The sequence below is a fragment of the Fundulus heteroclitus genome, chromosome 1 (assembly GCF_011125445.2).
Source record: "Fundulus heteroclitus isolate FHET01 chromosome 1, MU-UCD_Fhet_4.1, whole genome shotgun sequence".
Classification (NCBI taxonomy): domain Eukaryota; kingdom Metazoa; phylum Chordata; class Actinopteri; order Cyprinodontiformes; family Fundulidae; genus Fundulus; species Fundulus heteroclitus.
The window spans coordinates 29,785,195-29,804,027 of record NC_046361.1 but is presented as its reverse complement, the minus strand read 5'-3'; the positions used below and the strand labels follow the sequence as shown (position 1 = coordinate 29,804,027).

Below are 18,833 nucleotides of genomic sequence, written 5' to 3'. Positions count from 1 at the left end.
CCAACAGATTTTTGTTGGTCATTAAATGGCAAGACAAAAATAGCTACCAGTCTCAACTTGCTTATTTCTAGTGTAATCATTAAAAAAATGTAGAACTACAACTGTGACCCTAAGACTATCTAGACAGTGTGGTCTGGGTGGAGTCAATTTGGTGTTAAATTTAAACAGAATAACTTTTTATCTCCTATTACTGCCATTCATTTAGTGATAATTTTGATTAGAGTAATGTGTTCCCTTTTCCTTCCTCTTTTCATTGCAAACAAATGTGACTGTCTGTGTTTGCCACTATCACACCAGAATTTCCCCATTGCGGGACAATAAAGGAATTCTTATCTTATCTTAACAAAAAAATAGCTATAAAAAACACCAAACAATTTGTAATGATAAAACTTTATTAGGTTAAAGTTTACATACATAATTATTCTCCAATGATAGGAAACTGGATACAATATGAATCTGCACGGGGCAAATAAAGAAGTAAACGATGTAACAAAAACAATGTTATTTGACTCAATGTTCTGACAACACAACATGATGTCTCACAAGTGAGACCATACTCGCCTTATTTACATCCTAATGTCAAATGTGCAACTGCGAGAGCAAAAAGATGAAAAATAGACCGCAATTATCGAACGTCCAGCTTCTCAGATGCGTCAGTGCGGTTTAATCTGCCATTTGTTCAAGCGGTGAAATTGAGCTTGAACAGAACCGTCTGGGGAGTGGTGACGTCTGCAACAGCTATTTCCTGACCGTCTGACAAGCCCAGCTCTGCATTGGAGCAAAATAAAACATGCTGCAGTTACACTTTTAATGACAAAAATGTGAGGGGGAGGGAAAAAAAATGACATACCTTTTAAAGTTTTGCAGAGGTTTGGCCTTGTACGCTCCTCGATGGATTTTACGGACTACATTAGGAATATAAAACTTGTTTTAGCTCAAGGAAAGACTGTAGGGCAGGAATTTAAATGTTAGATAATTACCTGCAGATACAAAGTCTTATTCTTTCCTTCAAGCGTTGTGGTGATGGCAGGTGATTTCATTTGTCTGGAAAGTAAAATAATAAACGATAAAGTGTTAAAGTCAGAGTGTCTTTTTTAAAATCTGTGATATTGTCATGTTTTGTGCTGAGGACTCACAATGAGGCCGTCTCAGTCAGGTACTCTAAAACTTCCTGTAATTTGGCAGAAGGAGGGAACTGGAGATCCTGAGGTACCTGGCTACAAGCGGTGCAATTTTCCTGTCAAAGAAAGATGATTTAGAATACTGATTATTCTTTCCATGAAAACTGCGAGCACAAATGCATAGTTGGTAAAAAGCACAAACCTTTCTCTCTGCTTCAAAGGTGTAGGTGTATAGTCCATCCACATCATTAAAGACCAGGTAGTTATTCAAGGGAATATATGCACTGCAAAAACAAAACTGACGTTAATGGATGCTCGCATCAGAAAAAAAGAAAAAGAAACAGGAATGAAATGTGTTTCAGTTACAAACCTTGTAGCGATTTTAAAGACTTCTGTTGCACAGGCAGCTGTGAGGAGCAAAAGGAAAAATTGGTTAAGATGTGTGTGAACTTTTGTATTTAAAAAAAAAGTGCTTGGACTGCAGAATAATTACACAATTTTCCTTTCCCTCAATAAATAAACAATGCAATAAATAAGTAGTAGCTTTAACGTTGCATTAGACCCGTTTAACTTAAAGTTTCACTTATTAGTTTAGTAGAAACAGTATAAACAACTCAATTTAAAGTGAGTGCTGAAGAAAAAGTAAAAGTAAACCACGTTTCAATGCTAAGGTCGTATGTTGGTCATAATATCATGTGTGCTCCATAAGCCGTCTCAGTATTCTGCAAATACAACATCTGGTGGATAATAATAGCTGTTTAGCAAGTCAAAATGTCAACAAAAAAAAAAAGTTTGCAAAAACCGCAACGGAACATTGTGTTTTTCTGAGAAAAACTTTTAAAAAGTTTATATATTTTCTCTAACTTAAAAAAAAAAATACCAATTCACATTTACAGGCATAACTTATAATTACAAAAACATTAATATAAAAAGAAGATTCTCAGTCATCCAGGTCAGGATCATTCCAAAAAAAAAAACAACTGGACTTTTTTCCGAAGTTTGAAGACGTTTTGCTTCCCATACAGAAAGCTTTCTCAATTCAAATGTCTGGAGTCGTGTGGAGTTCAGTGTGGAGTACTGAACTCCACATGACTCCACACATTTGAATTGATAAGCTTTCTGGTTTTTGTTTTTTAACCTTTTTTTGGAATGATTAATATATTTTTAAAAAATCAGCTGCCAAACAGTATAATCCTGATACATTATAGTCCATTCTGCACAGACGCCACTGTAGGAAGACAGCAAATCTGTAAATCTGAGAAGTAAACAGTATCAAGGCTGTAAAACGGATCTGGTAAGATTTTATTTTCAATGAAAGTACGACGCTCTGACACCAGGGACGGGATTTTTTTAGAAGTCATCATCTCAAGTCAGCGCTTTAACACCGCTGCATTGCTGCTCAACAGTGATGTAACAATTTAAGCAGAGAAGGAATCATAAGATTTGAGCTACAGACCATCCTCATTTGGAATAACCAAATTCACAAGGCAAAAAGGCTATCCCAGGGAAATGATGAAAACCCAGAGAAAATGTGCAAAACGGGGTCAAAAAGTCATCCTCACAAATTTGATAAATTTGGTGATTTAACACGTGTGAGCCTCTCTATAATCAGTCAGATAAACAAACCTGTGAAGACTGGAATACAGAAGAAAAAAATGTTCCCTAATGAGGAAGAAATTCTGTTTCTCCGTCTCTGTGCCAACAGAGCTGAATTTGAAGAGGGCCTAAACAGCATCTAATTGTAGTGTGCAGACCATACGTTCCTAAGGCAGCCATGATTAAAACCAAAACAACAGCAACCTGACAACAAAAGAACAAGCTGTTCTGTTGCTAAATGGCCCGGCACGCACCAATTTAGACTGGACTGCATGGTGTTGCTTTTCATAAAAAGGCTGAGCAGATTCACCAATGGTATCCCCAGCACTGGCACGCATAATGGCTTCAAAAACCCAAGTTTCATACCGGCGATGACAGCATTAGTTGATGCCACAGCGGGAATGATCCTCTTCACAACTCCTGCAACACAAGAGCCATCTGTGAGCTTAATTCAATCAGCTCTGTCAGAAATAAGAAGAGGTGAGGTGACAAATTAGCGCTGAAAGAATTAAAGTCTTCCAATTCACAGCCTCACCCTGCGTGAGTCGGTACGTCACTCCTGTGATGCTAAACTCTGCTGCTCTTTCTTGGGACCTCTCAAACACCCACCGGATGTGGTCTGGATTGTCCCCGTCTAAACTCGCGTCTAGTTGAGGAGAAACATTTATTCTAAGACATTTTCATAATGTTAGATACATATGAATCGTAAACATGGAAGAGTATGTTGGCAAACCTCCAAAGGGCTTTTCTTTGGGCCACTGTAAGATTCTGGCGTATTCAATGCAGTGTTCTGGCAGCCTGGGCATTGATGCAATGGTGCACATGGGAAAATTTATCTGTGGATTGAAAAGAATTGAAGGGTAAACATATTTCCTTTGGGGAAATTGGTTTTCACATGCTCTCGTCTTTTCTGAAATACTTTCATCCTGTTCCATTTTGTTGTGTTTACAACATTTCCTCCGTCTGATGTTGCATTTGCTGCTCTTTAGGGTCTTTCTCAAAGCCATTAAAGCTAAATTCTTTCAACTTTATTTTGCCAAAAAACTCCAGCAGACCACTTCCCTTCGCTTCACGTTAGATCATTCTGTTCAGTCTGAAGGTTATGACATTTTTAACCTTGTGGTTCAAATATTTCGTTTTAATTTTAATATAATTAAAAGCTGTCCCTGATGGAAAATGGAAAGTGGGCACCTGTGTATGGCAGATTCATAATTTGTAAAATATAATCTGAACAGCAAGTAAGTTCTGTAAGAGCTACTTTTTTATTATTAATTTTTTTGCTGCAGGCATTATTCTCTTCATTTATAGGTTCCCCCATGGTAAAAAATGTTTGTTTATAGTATAAGAAAAAAACCTCACACTGAAAAACATTTCAGAAAACTAATTCCAATTCCCACTCGTATTTAATTGGACTCGATTTATTCAGTGGAGAGAGGAAAAAACAAAAAAAACTCGTGTTGAAAAATAGTAATTTGCGACAAAATGCCCAGGGCTGCAATGGCAACACTAAGAAATCCAATAAAATAAATGTAACAAAGACAGTTTTTCCAATTATATTCACTTTTTAATTTGATCAATAAATGGAAACTTTTCTTTACTTGAAATATTTTCATTGTGAGTTTGTTTTTGTCAACAAAGCAAAGCTTCTGGAACAAAGTCAAGAGTTTTTTATGTAAAAATAAAATAATTCAGAGGCAGTAAACATACTAGAAATGACTTCTTGAGAAACACACAAATATGTTACCAGATATTAGAGCTGCACAATATATCGAATCATACCCATCATCCTAACATCAGTCTGTGTAATATGACCATAGCAAAGGGCTGCTTAGACACCGTTACTTGCTTGCATGTAAATATTAATGTGCTACGTGTTTACACTTTGCTTCTCTGTAAAATATTCAGCTAGCTAAATGGACTAATTGTGCTGTAATGCCCACACCAGACGTATTTCTTTAGTGGCTGACATGTTAAAGCTAATAAGGAGAGGCGGTGGTAAAAATCAAGTGGGCCAAAGCTGAGGGTTAATTGTAATGAACACCATTATCTCAATTTTCACCATTAGTATCCCAATTAAATAGTTCTCTGAAATAGTAAAATGCCACCAGGTATAGTGTATCTTACTACGTACAAGAAAGCAAAGACGTGTCTTTTGTTTGGGCTTAATAGCTGTCAAGCTGGACGTGGCACTATAAACATGTAGTCCAAGACAGATTTCCCTTATAGGGACAATAAAGTATAATTTATCCATCTGTAACCCGCCCTGAAGGTGGGGAGGTAACATGCCACCGTGAAACTGATCACGTCACAATGCAGCAGACGGATTGCTGAGAGTTAAACAAAATTTATAAATCTGTCATTCTGAATCCGAATAAATCTCTGCTGCGTGTATATATATATATATATATATATATATATATATATATATATATATATATATATATATAAAAATAGTATAAATATTTATATTTGAATGCTTTATTCTATTTTTAGGAACCTAAAATCTTTAGTCTAAGCGAACATGAACTCTGTATTATTAAACAAGTTCTGAAGAGTTATAGCTGTTTTTATTTCTTTTTATATTTGTATTGTTCACTGTAAAATTCTTACCGTTGTGTTTTTAGGTAGACAATTTTAAGATCTGTCCAGGGACAACAGATAGCCTTTTGGCTAATTCTGGTGCATTTGCAGGAATGCTAATTAATGTGCACTGTCCCTGTCAAATAAATAAATAAAATAATAAAAAACGAACTGCTAACTGGTCTGAGATGATAATAGCACCTTTCTAGCCATACAGACCACACTATAGCCACGTTTACCCAGTCACATACAACACACAAATCGGTGGGCATCTTGGGGTTAAGTGCCTAGCCCAGAGGCGCATCAACATGTGGCAGGGGGAAGCTGGAATCGAACCCACAACTGTCTGATTGCAAGACAACTACTCTACTGAGCCACACACTGTACGATACAACTGTAGAACAACTGTATGGTATAAAAGGACTAGAAGGTACATATAGGTGGTGTATAGGTGGGTGACGATGCTGCACCAACATGGCTTGGGGTCACCAAGTCTCCACGGTAACTTGTTGTTTGGGACTTATACCAGAATAAGTCCCTACATTTAAAACATAAACATTAATCGTTTTTGAAATCCCAGGTGCCTTGAGTAGAAACGAGGGATACGTTAACGGACGGATCCATCATGCTGCAGGATCGTTTCCCTCCCCAAGGCTGTGCAACCCTTGTTAGAATGCACTGCGTTATACTAGACCAGAATATTTTAGATAAAAACCTGGTGGTCCCTGCCAGAAAACTAAAAACTGGTTCATCACTGCAAACATAAAACTCCTTTATCTCAACTTCTTTCCTTACCAAATACCTGTACTCAAACAAATGGCTTGGCCACATTTTTCAGTGAGATTACACTGCCGTGATGTGTAATGAGTGTATTTTAAAAGCTTTTAACGCATCTCTACTTGGGTTTCCCATCATTTCAGAGAGTGCTGTATCAGCTTCTCAGACGACATCAATAGGCTTTCAAAAGTAAAAAAAAAAAAATGTATAAAGTGAACCTAGAGGATAAATGCAGAATGTGCCGGGAGGTGGGTGCTACCTGGGGAGGGTAGAGCTCCAGTGTGCAATCAATGCACGCTGTCATGCCGGGGAGGATGACGCGAGCGTTTCCTTTAAAGCCCTCTGTCCCTCCGTCGATGAGGGGGATAATCGAGCTGGGATCCAGAACGCCATCTTCGTAGCTCAGGAGGGATATCTAGAGAGGCCAAGCCATCCCAGGTTATCTCAAAAACAAAGTTAGCTAAATCTCTTCACAAAAACATCAGGCAATACAATACTAGATCAGAGAAAGAAAAAAACAAAATCATATTTTAATTTTTCTTTAATTCAATTTATACCAGCATCCCATTTATCCAGCGCCGAGCGACAATGGAGTCAAGTCCACAGACAATGATGTGAAACTCTGCAAAGATGAATAGTTCCAGATGAGCTTCACTCATCCATTCACTTAAGTGACTAGCTCTGCTAAGATTTTGAGACGCGGATCCACTTACGCCTGTAGAAAGAATCATCGAAGTCTTGAATCTTTTTAAAGTGACTGGATGCTATCGCTAAGGAAAACAAAAAAGCCAGAGTACTACAAGATCTACCAGATAAACACAAGCCGTTTATATTTTTAGGATGAAGAGGGAAGGATACGGGACAACTTTGCATCCTGAGATCCGGCTGTTGATAAAATCAGCCGCCACATCTGCCTTTGGTCTTCCAACATCTTTGGCCCTGCACCAAACATTAATATGTTATTTATGCCACATGTGACTGGCTGTATATACCAGGCTTTATGTGGAGGAGGTGGGTGGGGGAATGAATAGATGGATAGTTTTTCTTTTAAAATACTGATCCAGACGTGAGGAACACATAAATCACATGTTCTCCAGACTGTTGAGGAACCCTGACAACGCGCCAAAGTGTTCATGATGATGTAAATTATTTTATCAGCAAACTTAAAGGAGTCATCACCTGGAATTCTGACTTTTTCATGCTAAAACTTGTGTGTTGGTGTTGGGCCTCATTCAAAACCCTCCAGAAAATCAGGAGTGTGAAAGTGACTTGTTTTTTTTGTATGGGCTCTTTGTACAAACCATAAAAACACAAGAGCTGCAGTGTCTGTGTGTCTGTGCATGTGTGTGACAGAGACAGACAGTCACGCAGCGCCAACAATGCCGGAAAATGGTGGTAAAGGACTAACCTGACAACAGCCAGCTGCATGTTATCGCTCCGCCTAGCTCCACTCACATACATCTGGGACACCGCTCCTTGAAAGTGATTTCCCCAACCAAATTTTTGGTCTGGCCAATCAGGACGCAGGGCGGGTGTTTCATGGATGTGACGTAGTGGAGAAGCCACCGTGAGATTCCAACAACAATGGCGGCTCGCATCGAGGAAGCAAGCGTTAGCATTGATGCTGCTATTTCTTCCGTGTTGTCCAATCTACCTAATATTGTTTCATTAAAAGAACATCAGAGAACGGCTCGGGCGGTCGGCCCGGGATCGACTCCAACCCGCGGCGCCTGTCTTCCCCCCTCTTCTTAGCTTCGGTGTGACCACTACAGTGTTTCCCGCAGGAATTTGCTTCTGCGAGGCGGACCGGCTCGCGGAGCGGGGGGGAGGGGTTTGGGACGACACGTTTTCCGCGGCCGCCTCGCCAAGATAGCGCTGCGGGAAACCCTGCACTACAGCCGCAAACACATAAAAAAAAAAAAAAAAAAGTTTTTTTTTTTCCGCGTCTGTCTCATCAGCGTCACGGGTTAGCTTCGGTGTGACTGGTTGAAATAGCACGTCGATAAAGATGACAGACAAGTGGCTTATCCAATCATATGCAAGGAGTTTTGATAAGGCCCAGCCTTCAGTAAAGGCAATTCCTATGGAGAGGTCCCAGATGTATGTGAGTGGAGCTAGGCGGAGCGATACATGCAGCTGGCTGTTGTCAGGTTAGGTAAAAACACCATGGCGCATGAACGCACAGGCAAGTCAATTTCTCACGCGTACCCTCATGAGAAATAAAAAGGGGTATGCAAAAGGGTCAGAATGAGCTCGATTAAAAACATTTCTCTCCCAAAAATGACTGAACGTTATTTTAAAGGCATTTTCAGCAGGATACTATATATGAAATACCACGGTATGACTCCTTTACGAGAACACAGAGGCATTGGACGTATTTTGCAGTAAATCTCCTTTGATTAAATTGCTCTCACAAACCATTTCAGCTGCTGTTGCCAATCACTTCAACTGCGAGGGCTTTTTTTAAATAGAGAGTTAAAACCAACCTGAAAAGAAACTGCCTGTTGAGATTTGACACGTCAATGGTATCCATGTCAACCACATGAATGAGGCGAAACCCGGACAGGGCCTGAAACGAGAACGCTTTTATATAATCATCCACCTTCGAACAGTCCAGCGAATGTGTTTGATGACTTTAAGGTATGCCATTACAGGAATGATTGAAGGCGTTCGCTTACCAGATTTTTCAGAAGTTCACACCCAAGTCCTCCTGCACCGATGACCAGAATCTTGCACGTCTCCAACAAAAACTGCAGAGACTGAGCCGACAAAACATGTTCGAACCAGACTTCATCTGAACACACAGTCATGAGCGGCGTGCACATTTTCATCGCCGTCACCTCAGTGCTTGGCTCGAAGTCAGGATGTGTGAAGGGGCCCGGCCTCTCCAAAAACTTCTTCACATGATTCCAGCGACCATCCCAGTCGCAACCGCTATCCCTGTGTCCACCGTCGACGGCCATTCTGGACGCAAAACACACCAAAGACAACAATCTCTTAATCCTTAAAAGGGCGAATAACTTCAGGGGTAAGTGGGCTGGAGGCGGGATACAACCTCGACTAGTTGCACCTCCATCACAGGGCAACACACACACACACACACACACACACACACAACCATGCATGCACACACCTAACATTCACCTTAACATGCATCGTTTTCAGCTGCACAAGCACCTGAAGAAGACCAATGCATGCACAGCGACGACATGCAAACTATACACAACTACGTACGCTGCAAGGCAAAAGTGCACTCAACTGTGCAGTCCTTCTTTTAAGGTTTTTTTTTTTTTTTTTTTTTTTAAATACAAACATGTGAATAGGATGCCTTAGAACTCAAATCTGTTGTGCAGCACTGAGAAGGACCCTGAGACGTAGCATACTTGGCTGTAAATCCTTAGAAAAACGCTCCCACTTTTACAGTTGCGCTCAAAAGTTGAGAGAATGAGAGAAATCTTGTCTTAAAAAAAAAATACACTTTACATCTTTGCATTTATTGGTAAAAGTTTACACTGAGCGGGCAATGATTAGATAAGATAGGCTTTACGAGGGCTGATCAGACAAAATAATTTTTTTTTTAAGTTTTTGAATGTTTTTATTCAATCAAAATCACAACATGAAACTGAAACTTTTCAACGCTGTGAAAACTTGCTGATTGGGGCAGGGCAGCCATTTCACTTTGACATTATGGTGGGAACTGAGGAGCAGTACCTGCTTTAAAAGAGAGTGGTGCCTCAAATCATTCTGGAGGCACCACACAGGCCATGATGTTGCAACTAGTAGGATAGCAAGAAGATCAAAAGAATATGAAACAGTTATGAACCTAAATGACAACTGATACAATGCTGGAAGCCCTAGAAAGTGCAAGAACCACCAAGGGAATCATCTAAAGCAGGGGTCTTCTACTCTGGCCCTCGAGGTCTGGTCTCCTGGTCCAACATACTTGAATCAAGTGGCTAAATTATCTCCTCAGTCTGCAGTCAGGTTCTCCAGAGTCTGGCTGATGACCCGTTTCTTTGACTCAGCTGTGTTGAAGCAGAGACACATATAAAATTTGCAGGACACCAGACCCCTGATCTAAAGTAAACTCAGCTAAGGAATCAGGATGCCACCAGTGCAGAGCTTGCTTGGTAACGGCACCACACAGGGATGGACAAGTTTGGACGAGAAGATTGCACTCTAGTATGCCACAGGAATCCCATTAAAAAAGATCTATCTGAAGCAGTAAAGTTTGCAAAAACAGAAACCAGATTTCTAGATTACTGTAAGGATGTGCTTTGAGCAACAACTGTTTGAATAGCATGCTGTAATTGCAGTTTAGGCATGTGAGCAAATTCATTAGAATATTGACCTTAGGGTTTGTAATCGTACTTTATTGGGAAAATCAACAATACATGCTCATAACCTGCTTACAGCTAACAAGTGATGTGCGCTGTACAGATTTGCCTTTCTCAGAAGATGACAGCTCATCATCTTACTGCGTAATATTTCCCCTCTGGGTAAAGGGCTTGTTAGCTCTAGCAGCTAACAAGCTTGCTGAAGCCGCTGCTCCTTGCCAACATGTATATTTTTCATGTCTGCTGGCCCAGCAGTCGCTGCTCGCAGTGCAACGCAAACCTGCCGCCAGTCAGAGACCTTTATTTAGCATTCGTCACTAACTTCTCAGTCAGGTCCTCTAATCGCCTTCTTTTCTTCTCCCTGGAAAAAAAGGACAGTAAAACAGGCTTGGTTTGAGAGAAACTGTCTGGGTTATATTGACTGTAAAAATATATATATATTTATTTAGGGCTTCTGAGACTTACGGCTCCTCGGCAATCCGCCATACTTTCACGGTCCCATGTCCTCGATTCAAGCTAGCCCGTGTTTCAGGGAAGTCAAAGCTGCGCAGCGACCTGCCGCCTCTCGCGTTAACACCGAATGAGGTGACCAGTCCGCTACAGTGACGCCAGGGGGCGCTGTTGCTTTTGTACTTGATTTACTATCAAAACGCCATTGACATAGTAAAAAACTGGACAAAAAAAAAAAAAAAAAAAAAAAAACATGGTAACATATTCTGATTATTTAAATACATTTTTATTATTGTTAGGCAGCAGTTAAGCATTCGACTGGAGCAAATGCTGCCCTGTGTGGTCCAATCCAGCGATGCTGATTAAAAAAAGATTTAAAAACATGGCGCTATGCACCAGGTGGGAAGAAACATGCGAATAATGACATTGTGATGCATCGGTGGATGTTCTGGCCATCCACCGTACATCCATTGTTCAGTATTTGTATCCAAAAAGATTTAATCGGTGATTGATGTTTAGTTGCACATTTTTACATGAGACAATTGGAAACCAATATAACGGCAATTTTCTAATGACGATTTTATTTAAGGGGGATAAAAGCCACACACACACACACACACACACACACACACACCACACCTTCGTAAATTCACAAAATAAATATGACTAACCCCTTTGTTCGGGTTACACTTTTTTCTCATTTTTGTCAGAAAGGTGATCTATTAGGTTATAAATATGCATGAAATAATTGAAATAATTTTTGCGTTTCCTTGGCTGACCTAGATGCCATTTCCACTCATAAAACGTTTGTTTCCACTCCCTTGGTGTCATCTCTAACGCATACTGCGCATTTTACTGCACAGGTTGAACCCCATCTAACGCTTCGGCCCGACTAACCTCGCGAGAGTTGCCTGACGTCAGTCCGCTGCGTGAAGAGAGAGAGCGGAGATCAGCTGACTTGTCAAACACATTACGCAGTGTTTGTTTGGTTTTTTATTTATTATTTATACCGCACGTTGAACTGGAGTCATGGCAGCCAAAATGGAGCTTGCTCCTCTCAGACCGTGGGGGGACTTCTTCCCCGGAGCGGACCGGTTCTCTAAACCCGAGTTCGGAGATTTGTCCAAGTGGAACAACAGAGTGATCAGCAATTTGATGTACTACCAGACCAACTATTTTGGTGGCGGCCTTGGTGGTTTTCCTCGTTGTTGGGTGAGTCCTAGCTGCAGTCTAAAGCTAGCAGATAGCATCTGTCACTTTGCCACACACACACCCATCCGGAGTATGCAGCCTAGTCTTTGTACGGTAATGTTTAGATAATCTTCTCCATATAAAAATGAGATGTAAACTTTTTGTAAACGTGACCTCGTTACCATTTTTACTGTCGTGTCTCATTGTGTAAATTACAACTTGCAGGTGATCGTGTGGGTTATGTGTATTTAAAGGGTCAAATCTGGCTTTTTTTTTTTCTTCTAATAATCTGCTTTGGTAAAAAAGTAACATAGTGGAAACTATGAGGCTTTAGTTTTTACAGCAGACCGTAAGTGGAAAAATGTCTGCCATAGCCACACTGTGACTGTGATGTGTGCAAAAAAATAAACTGAAAAAGGAGCTACGCCTTGGCATGTGTGGTGTTGTAATTTGTGCACGTTTCCATTTCAGTTCCTGAATCCCTTCGGCATGTTCCTGGGTGGTGCTGTGGTGTGTGCAGTCTTCGCTGGCTCTGTGTGGGCCGGTGAAAAACAAGGCCACAATCAAGAACTTCAAGAGGAAGAACCCCACTCTGTTCGTGATCGCCGTCATGGTCACCAGTTACTTTGTGTTGTCTCTGTGCGGAGGTGTCATGGTCTTCATCTTTGGCATCACGTTCCCCTTGCTGTGTGAGTCTCGCTGTGTTGTATGAACTTTTACCAGCTTCCAGAATCTGAAGGGGGAGAAAACTGAGTCTTCTTAGTTTAGGAGGATTTTAAAATCCTTCAGAGTTGTATTTGTTGTTATCACTTTGATTGGGCAACCTATCGACATAATGTTGTGCATTGCTGCTCCATGCTTTAAGATGATGATCTTATCGCGTAGAGCGAGACAAATAAGGCTGGTTGGAAGTCCGCTTCCGTCCGTCCGTTGTCCTTCCAGCTTATTCCGGGTTGCGGGTCCGCGGGGTAAGCAGCTTCAGTAGGGAGGCCCAGAAGTCCCTCTCCCCGCAGCCACTTGGGCCAGCTCCTACAGGGAGGAAGAACCAAGGCGTTCCCGAGGCCAGCCGGGAGACATAGTCCTCCAAGCGTGTCCTGGGATCTTCCCTGGGTCCTCTCCCGGGTGGGACGTGCCCGGAACACCTCTCCGAGGGAGGCGCCAGGAGGCATCCTGACCAGATGCCCTCGAGCCCACCTCAACTGGCTCACTCTCGACGTGGAGGAGCAGAGCGGCTCTACTCTGAGTTCCTCCCCCCCCCGGATTACTGAGCTCCTCACCCTATCTCAAGGTGAGAGCCCAGACACACTACGGAGAAAACTCATTTCAGCCGCTTGTATCCGGATCTCGTTCTTTCGGTCACGACCCAAAGCTCGTGACCATAGATGAGGGTAGGAACGTAGATCGACCGGTAAATCGAGAGCTTGGCCTTTTGGCTCCGACTCTCTCTTCACCACAAAACGGATCGGTTACAGCGGCCCGCTTCACAGCAGAACGCTGCACCAATCCGCCTGTCGATCTCCCGCTCCATCTTCCCCTCATTCGTGAACCAAGACCCCAAGATACTTGAACTCCTCCACTAGGGGCAGGACATCCTCCCCAACCCGGAGAAGGGCACTCTACCCTTTTCCGTTCAAGACCATGGTCTCGGATTTGGAGGCACTAATTATTTCATCCCGGCCGCTTCAGCACTCGGCTGCGAACCGCTCCAGTGAGAGCTGTAGATCACTCCCTGATGAAGCCAATAGGACCACGTCATTCCGCGAAATAGCAGAGACGCATCCTAAGGCCACCAAAGCGGATCCCCTCAACACCTTGGCTGCGCCTAGAAATTCTGTCCATAAAAAGTTATGAACAGAATCGGTGACAAAGGGCAGCCTTGGCGGAGTCCAACTCTCACCGGAAACGAGTCCGACTTACTGCCGGCAATGCGGACCAGACTCTGACAGACCGGTCGTACAGAGACCTGACAGCCTTATTAAAGGGTCCGGTACTCCATACTCCCGAGTACCCCCCACAGGATCCCCCGGGGGACACGGTCGAATGCCTTCTCCAGATCCACAAGCACATGTAGACTGGTTGGGCAAACTCCCATGCCCCCTCAAGAATCCTGCTGAGGGTGTAGAGCTGGTCCAGTGTTCCACGGCCAGGACGAAAACCACACTGCTCTTCCTGAATCCGAGATTCGACTATCCGACGGACCCTCCTTTCCAGAACCCCTGAATAGACCTTACTAGGGAGGCTTAAGAGTGTGATTCCTCTGTAGTTGGAACACACCCTCCGGTCCCCCTTTTAAATAGGGGGACCACCACCCCAGTCTGCCAATCCAGGGGAACTGCCCCCGATGTCCACGCAATGTTGCAGAGCCGCGTTAACCAACACAGCCCCACAACATCCAGAGCCTTAAGGTACTCAGGGCGAATCTCATCCACCCCCGGAGCCTTGCCACCGAGGAGCTTTTTAACAACCTCGGCAACCTCAGCACCAGAGATGGGAGAACCCGACCCAGAGTCCTCAGGCTCTGCTTCCTCAATGGAAGACGTGTTGGTGGGATTAAGGAGGTCTTCGAAGTATTCCGCCCACCGACGCACGACGTCCGAGTCGAGGTCAGCAGCACACCACCCCCCCCTGTAAACAGTGTTGGTACTGCACTGCTTCCCCCTCCTGAGACGCCGGATGGTGGACCAGAATCGCTTCGAAGCCGTACGGAAGTCTTTCTCCATGGCCTCTCCGAACTCTTCCCACGCCCGAGTTTTTGCCTCGGCGACCAGCCGAGCCGCCTGCCGCTTCGACTGCCGGTACACATCAGCTGCTTCCGGAGTCCCACAGGCCAAAAAAGCCCGGTAGGACTCCTTCTTCAGCTTGACGGCTTCCCTCACCGCTGGTGTCCACCAGCGGGTTCGAGGGTTGCCGCCACGACATGCACCGACAACCTTGCGGCCACAGCTCCGACTAGCCGCCTCAGCAATAGAGGCGTGGAACATGGTCCATTCAGACTCAATGTCCCCCGCCTCCCTCGGGACGTGTTTAAAGTTCTCCCGGAGGTGGAGTTAAAGCTCCGCCTCACAGGGACTCCGCCAGACGTTCCCAGCAAACCCTCACAGTGCGTTTGGGCCTGCCCGGTCGGACCGGCTTCCTCCCCCGCCATCGGAGCCAACTCACCACCAGGTAGTGGTCGGTGGAGAGCTCCGCCCCTCTCTTCACCCGAGTCCAAGTTCCTGGTTGGAAGTATTTCTGATCAAAAAAAGAAAGGAAAACAGTACAGTGTTTAAATTAAGGGCCAGCCATCACTCTTAATACCCCAGCTTTAAAAACTTTACTTTACTTTAAGTCTGTGATTCCAAATAAGAAGAAAGCAATAAATAAATAATGTTATAGATATCATTATTGTATCGCTACTTTCCAAACATTTCATTATTTTGGCAGCAGTCGGAAGAACAATTGTTGCTTTCTCTTTTTAATAAAATAAATAGGATCCTGATTTAATTATATGCTTTAAATATTTGTGTAATTATTATGATACCTTGAGACGTGGTATATTTACTCAAGATTATGATGCAGAAAGATAGTTCACATAGATCTTTTAGATCAAGGGAATGCCAAAAATGATTATCTCATTATCCAAACATATTTTCTTTTTTAGACTTAGACTTAGACACCTTTATTTGTCATTTTGTATGCACAGAGTGAGTACAGAATGAAATTCGTTGCATACAGCTTTGTAAATTGCAGTAAAAGTTAGATTACAGTTTTAGGTGCAGCAGAGATTTAAAAGTAAACATGAATTTAAAATACACTATAAAAACAATTGAAATGTAAACAATGCAGGAGAAGGTCACAGTATACAAACCATTAAACGTGCAGAATTGGATTGTGCAAGGGCATTTGTGCAGTATACTGCAGTGCTGTATATAGTATACTGTAAGATTGTATTCAAAACAATACATGTTTTTGCAGCTGAGTTCAAAACATTTTAGACGAACCTCTGCAGTTTAGCGGAACAAATATACCATTTTCTGCAGCATAGGTTTTGTGCTTGCAAAAATCAAGACTTTAAAAGCTTTCTGGAGCTCCTGAAGTGTTTTCACTGTCTTAGTTACATTGCAATCAGGACATTTGCTGATTTGTTAAAGACATGAGTATCAGCCTTTCCCAAATGTTGTCTTTTGGAGAGGCCTGAGTAAGCATGGGCCCGTATGAGGTTCTCACAAGGTTACAACATTGAGTAAAAATACCACAGTTTCACAGTATTTACATAAACATATAAAACAAAAATATGATATAGTTACTGTTTTTTTCAAATTAAAAAAGCCATATTTGTCCCTACTGCTGCTAAACATAATTGAACCTTTTTGATTATTCAAGCTATAATAATGTTATCTATAACATATGTTCATTATTTTCATTTTGACTCACACCTTTTGCTGTTCTCCTCTTTATTGAGTAGTGCCACAAGTATAACAAGCTAATATGAGCTGCTGTATTAGACGGATGACCTGCTCGGGTAGAGTCTGTAGTCAGCTACTTAACAGACATGCCACTTGTAGCTCGCCAAGCGTTGTTTTAAAATTGTGTTACATTACTTAGTGATTGGAGGGGTTTCTTTTGTTTCCACACACATGCTTTGTTTTTCTTTTTTTGTTTTTTCGCAAACAGAAACAGTACCAGACAGCTGAATTAGTAATTTATGTAAGCAAAGGAAAACTGTATGTGGCTTATTTTGGTTTGTTGGCTGGCTTTGCATAGAAACAGGTGGGGGAGTGGCAGTGCTATGTTAATCTAATGTTCCATACAGCCAAAAACATCTTCTGTGGCATCTGAAAAGCTATAGGAACAATATGATCGATGACATTTTAATGGTATTGAAACATAACTTGTTTTAAAAACCTTTCTTTATCCCATACAGGTAACTGGCCCCTGCCTAGGCCTTTCATTTCCTATTTGTCGTATATTCTTCATTTATTTTAGCCCAGATCCTAAAATCTGCTGCCATGGCCAGCATAAGGACAAAAGAAAGCTCAACAAGGTGTGCTGCAGACCTTTGAACTGTCTCTACCGCCTGAGGCATGTAGTGGCCCCCAGCAGATGGATTTTAGCAGAGTTCACACCGTTAGAGCAAATGTAGCAGCTCTACTGCTCTGGCAAGCAGACAAAGCTGTTTGATTACATCCCAAGAGACCCACCCAATGCCTGTGTTGACAGGTTGCTAGGGCTTGTTGGTTTGGACTGAACCGCATTTAATGCCTGATGTCATGCATTCAGTATCTGACTGTCATGGAAATAAAAACATGTGCCTATACACTCACCTACTGCTCTGAATAATGCAAACAAGCGGTTGATTTTTTTTTTCATTGCAAGCTATTTACACATATGGCATTTAAATGTATTCTTTTTTTTTTCTTATTATTACCATAAAAATACCTTGTTCCTTGTTTTTGTTTTAGTGATGCTGATTCATGCATCTCTGAGACTGCGCAACATGAAGAACAGGCTGGAGAACAAGATGGAAGGCGTTGGGCTGAAGAAGACCCCGATGGGCATGATCATGGATCTTCTCGACCAGCAGGAGGAGAAGATTAACAAGATTCAGGATTTTATCGAAAGTAAACTGAAGGAGTAATCCTCGAGCTAGCTGAGTGCCAAAGAGAGCGAGCGTTATACAGAAGGGTTTGAAATGGTTACAGCATCTTCCTGGTGTGTCAATATTTTCAGTCCCTGCACATGTAAAATTACTGATATTTGCATTCCCACTTTTTACCCATTTTAGTTTTAGATCCCGTGTATTCGTGTTAACTCTCACAATATAGTGTACAGATGATCACTGCTGTGTTGGCAGGAAGTTGAGAGGCAATGTGCCCTACATAAGGGGGAGATAATTCCTAAGTGCAAACGTGTCCAAATCAACTAATTTCAGATAGTGATACTTGCTTTGTTATAGATCATGACTGAGTATTTATTTCAGCTGAATTATGTCAATTATTTCTACTAAATAAGTAAAAAGATGCAAAAATGTGTTATGTAAACAAAAACAAAGAAGGAAAGAAACCAAAACATTTATGTTTGCTACCTCAGAATGAGCACATTTATCCGTCACATCACTTAATAAACCCATATTAAACAAATAACCAAGGCCCAGGAGAGTGTAAACACCCCTCTGAAAAAGCCAGGTTTTTATAACTAAAGAACTGTTGTACATAATGTTTAACCATTATCCAATTTTCATTTAACAAATATCCTTTTAAATTTCAACTGTAAAACAAACAAATCTGGGTAAAATATATTGAAAAAAAAAAAAAAAAGCAGTAATAGCACGGTGACATAAGTATGCACACCGTTAGTTTAATCCATTAATTAAATTGTCGGGTACACGTCTAGCATTATTTGTTGTAAATCTGATTAACCAGAAATAAAGATCAGCTGTCCTTTTTGGATTTTCCTGCCATTCGTTCCTGTGCTTCTTAAAAAGTTGCAAGTGATTTAAATTATGTCATTAAATAGGCGTATCTTTTAGGAGAGGAGCACAAACAGAGGTTCACGTTATAACATTTACCAAGCTTCTGGGCAGACAGTCATCAATAATTGAGGAAAATATGGGAAAGGAATGACTTTACAGACATTGAATGTTATTTCCAGAATGATCAAAAAACGCAAAATGGCAACCGGTCAGGGAGTTTGTCAGGAAGTTGAGATTAACACTGAAGGAGCGGCAGGATGTTCTGTCAAGTACTGTTTTTGTGACAACAATCTCTTGTATTCTCCGAATGTCCGGTTCTAAAGTGTAGGG

General features: G+C 41.9%; 2 protein-coding genes across 4 annotated transcripts; one reads left to right on the top strand and one right to left on the bottom strand.

Annotated features, from left to right (window-relative positions):
• Nucleotides 1–371: 371 nt before the first annotated feature.
• On the bottom strand, nucleotides 372–10,889 carry LOC118563941 (NEDD8-activating enzyme E1 catalytic subunit). Of its 3 annotated transcripts, none has more exons than XM_036140271.1 (18): nucleotides 10,877–10,889; nucleotides 10,734–10,772; nucleotides 8,915–9,038; nucleotides 8,753–8,833; nucleotides 8,561–8,643; nucleotides 6,933–7,013; nucleotides 6,788–6,831; nucleotides 6,632–6,696; nucleotides 6,334–6,489; nucleotides 3,451–3,553; nucleotides 3,253–3,363; nucleotides 3,084–3,137; nucleotides 1,492–1,528; nucleotides 1,324–1,405; nucleotides 1,137–1,237; nucleotides 981–1,044; nucleotides 851–905; nucleotides 372–768 (listed from the first exon to the last, which is right to left on the bottom strand). In XM_036140271.1, the coding sequence occupies exons 3-18, from the start codon at nucleotides 9,035–9,037 to the stop codon at nucleotides 680–682; spliced, it is 1,329 nt and encodes a 442-aa protein (XP_035996164.1). In that variant the 5' UTR covers nucleotide 9,038; nucleotides 10,734–10,772; nucleotides 10,877–10,889; the 3' UTR covers nucleotides 372–679. The 3 variants fall into 3 exon arrangements, with proteins under 3 accessions (XP_035996164.1, XP_035996175.1, XP_035996181.1); XM_036140282.1 differs by having other exon boundaries at nucleotides 10,710–10,772; nucleotides 10,877–10,888; XM_036140288.1 differs by lacking the exons at nucleotides 10,734–10,772; nucleotides 10,877–10,889 and adding an exon at nucleotides 10,488–10,694.
• A 960-nt stretch (nucleotides 10,890–11,849) lies between these two features.
• Nucleotides 11,850–17,920, top strand: LOC118563939 (PRA1 family protein 3-like). Its single transcript, XM_036140264.1, has 4 exons — nucleotides 11,850–12,041; nucleotides 12,079–12,089; nucleotides 12,573–12,741; nucleotides 17,494–17,920. The coding sequence occupies exons 1-4, from the start codon at nucleotides 11,891–11,893 to the stop codon at nucleotides 17,667–17,669; spliced, it is 507 nt and encodes a 168-aa protein (XP_035996157.1). The 5' UTR covers nucleotides 11,850–11,890; the 3' UTR covers nucleotides 17,670–17,920.
• The last annotated feature ends 913 nt before the right edge of the window (nucleotides 17,921–18,833 follow it).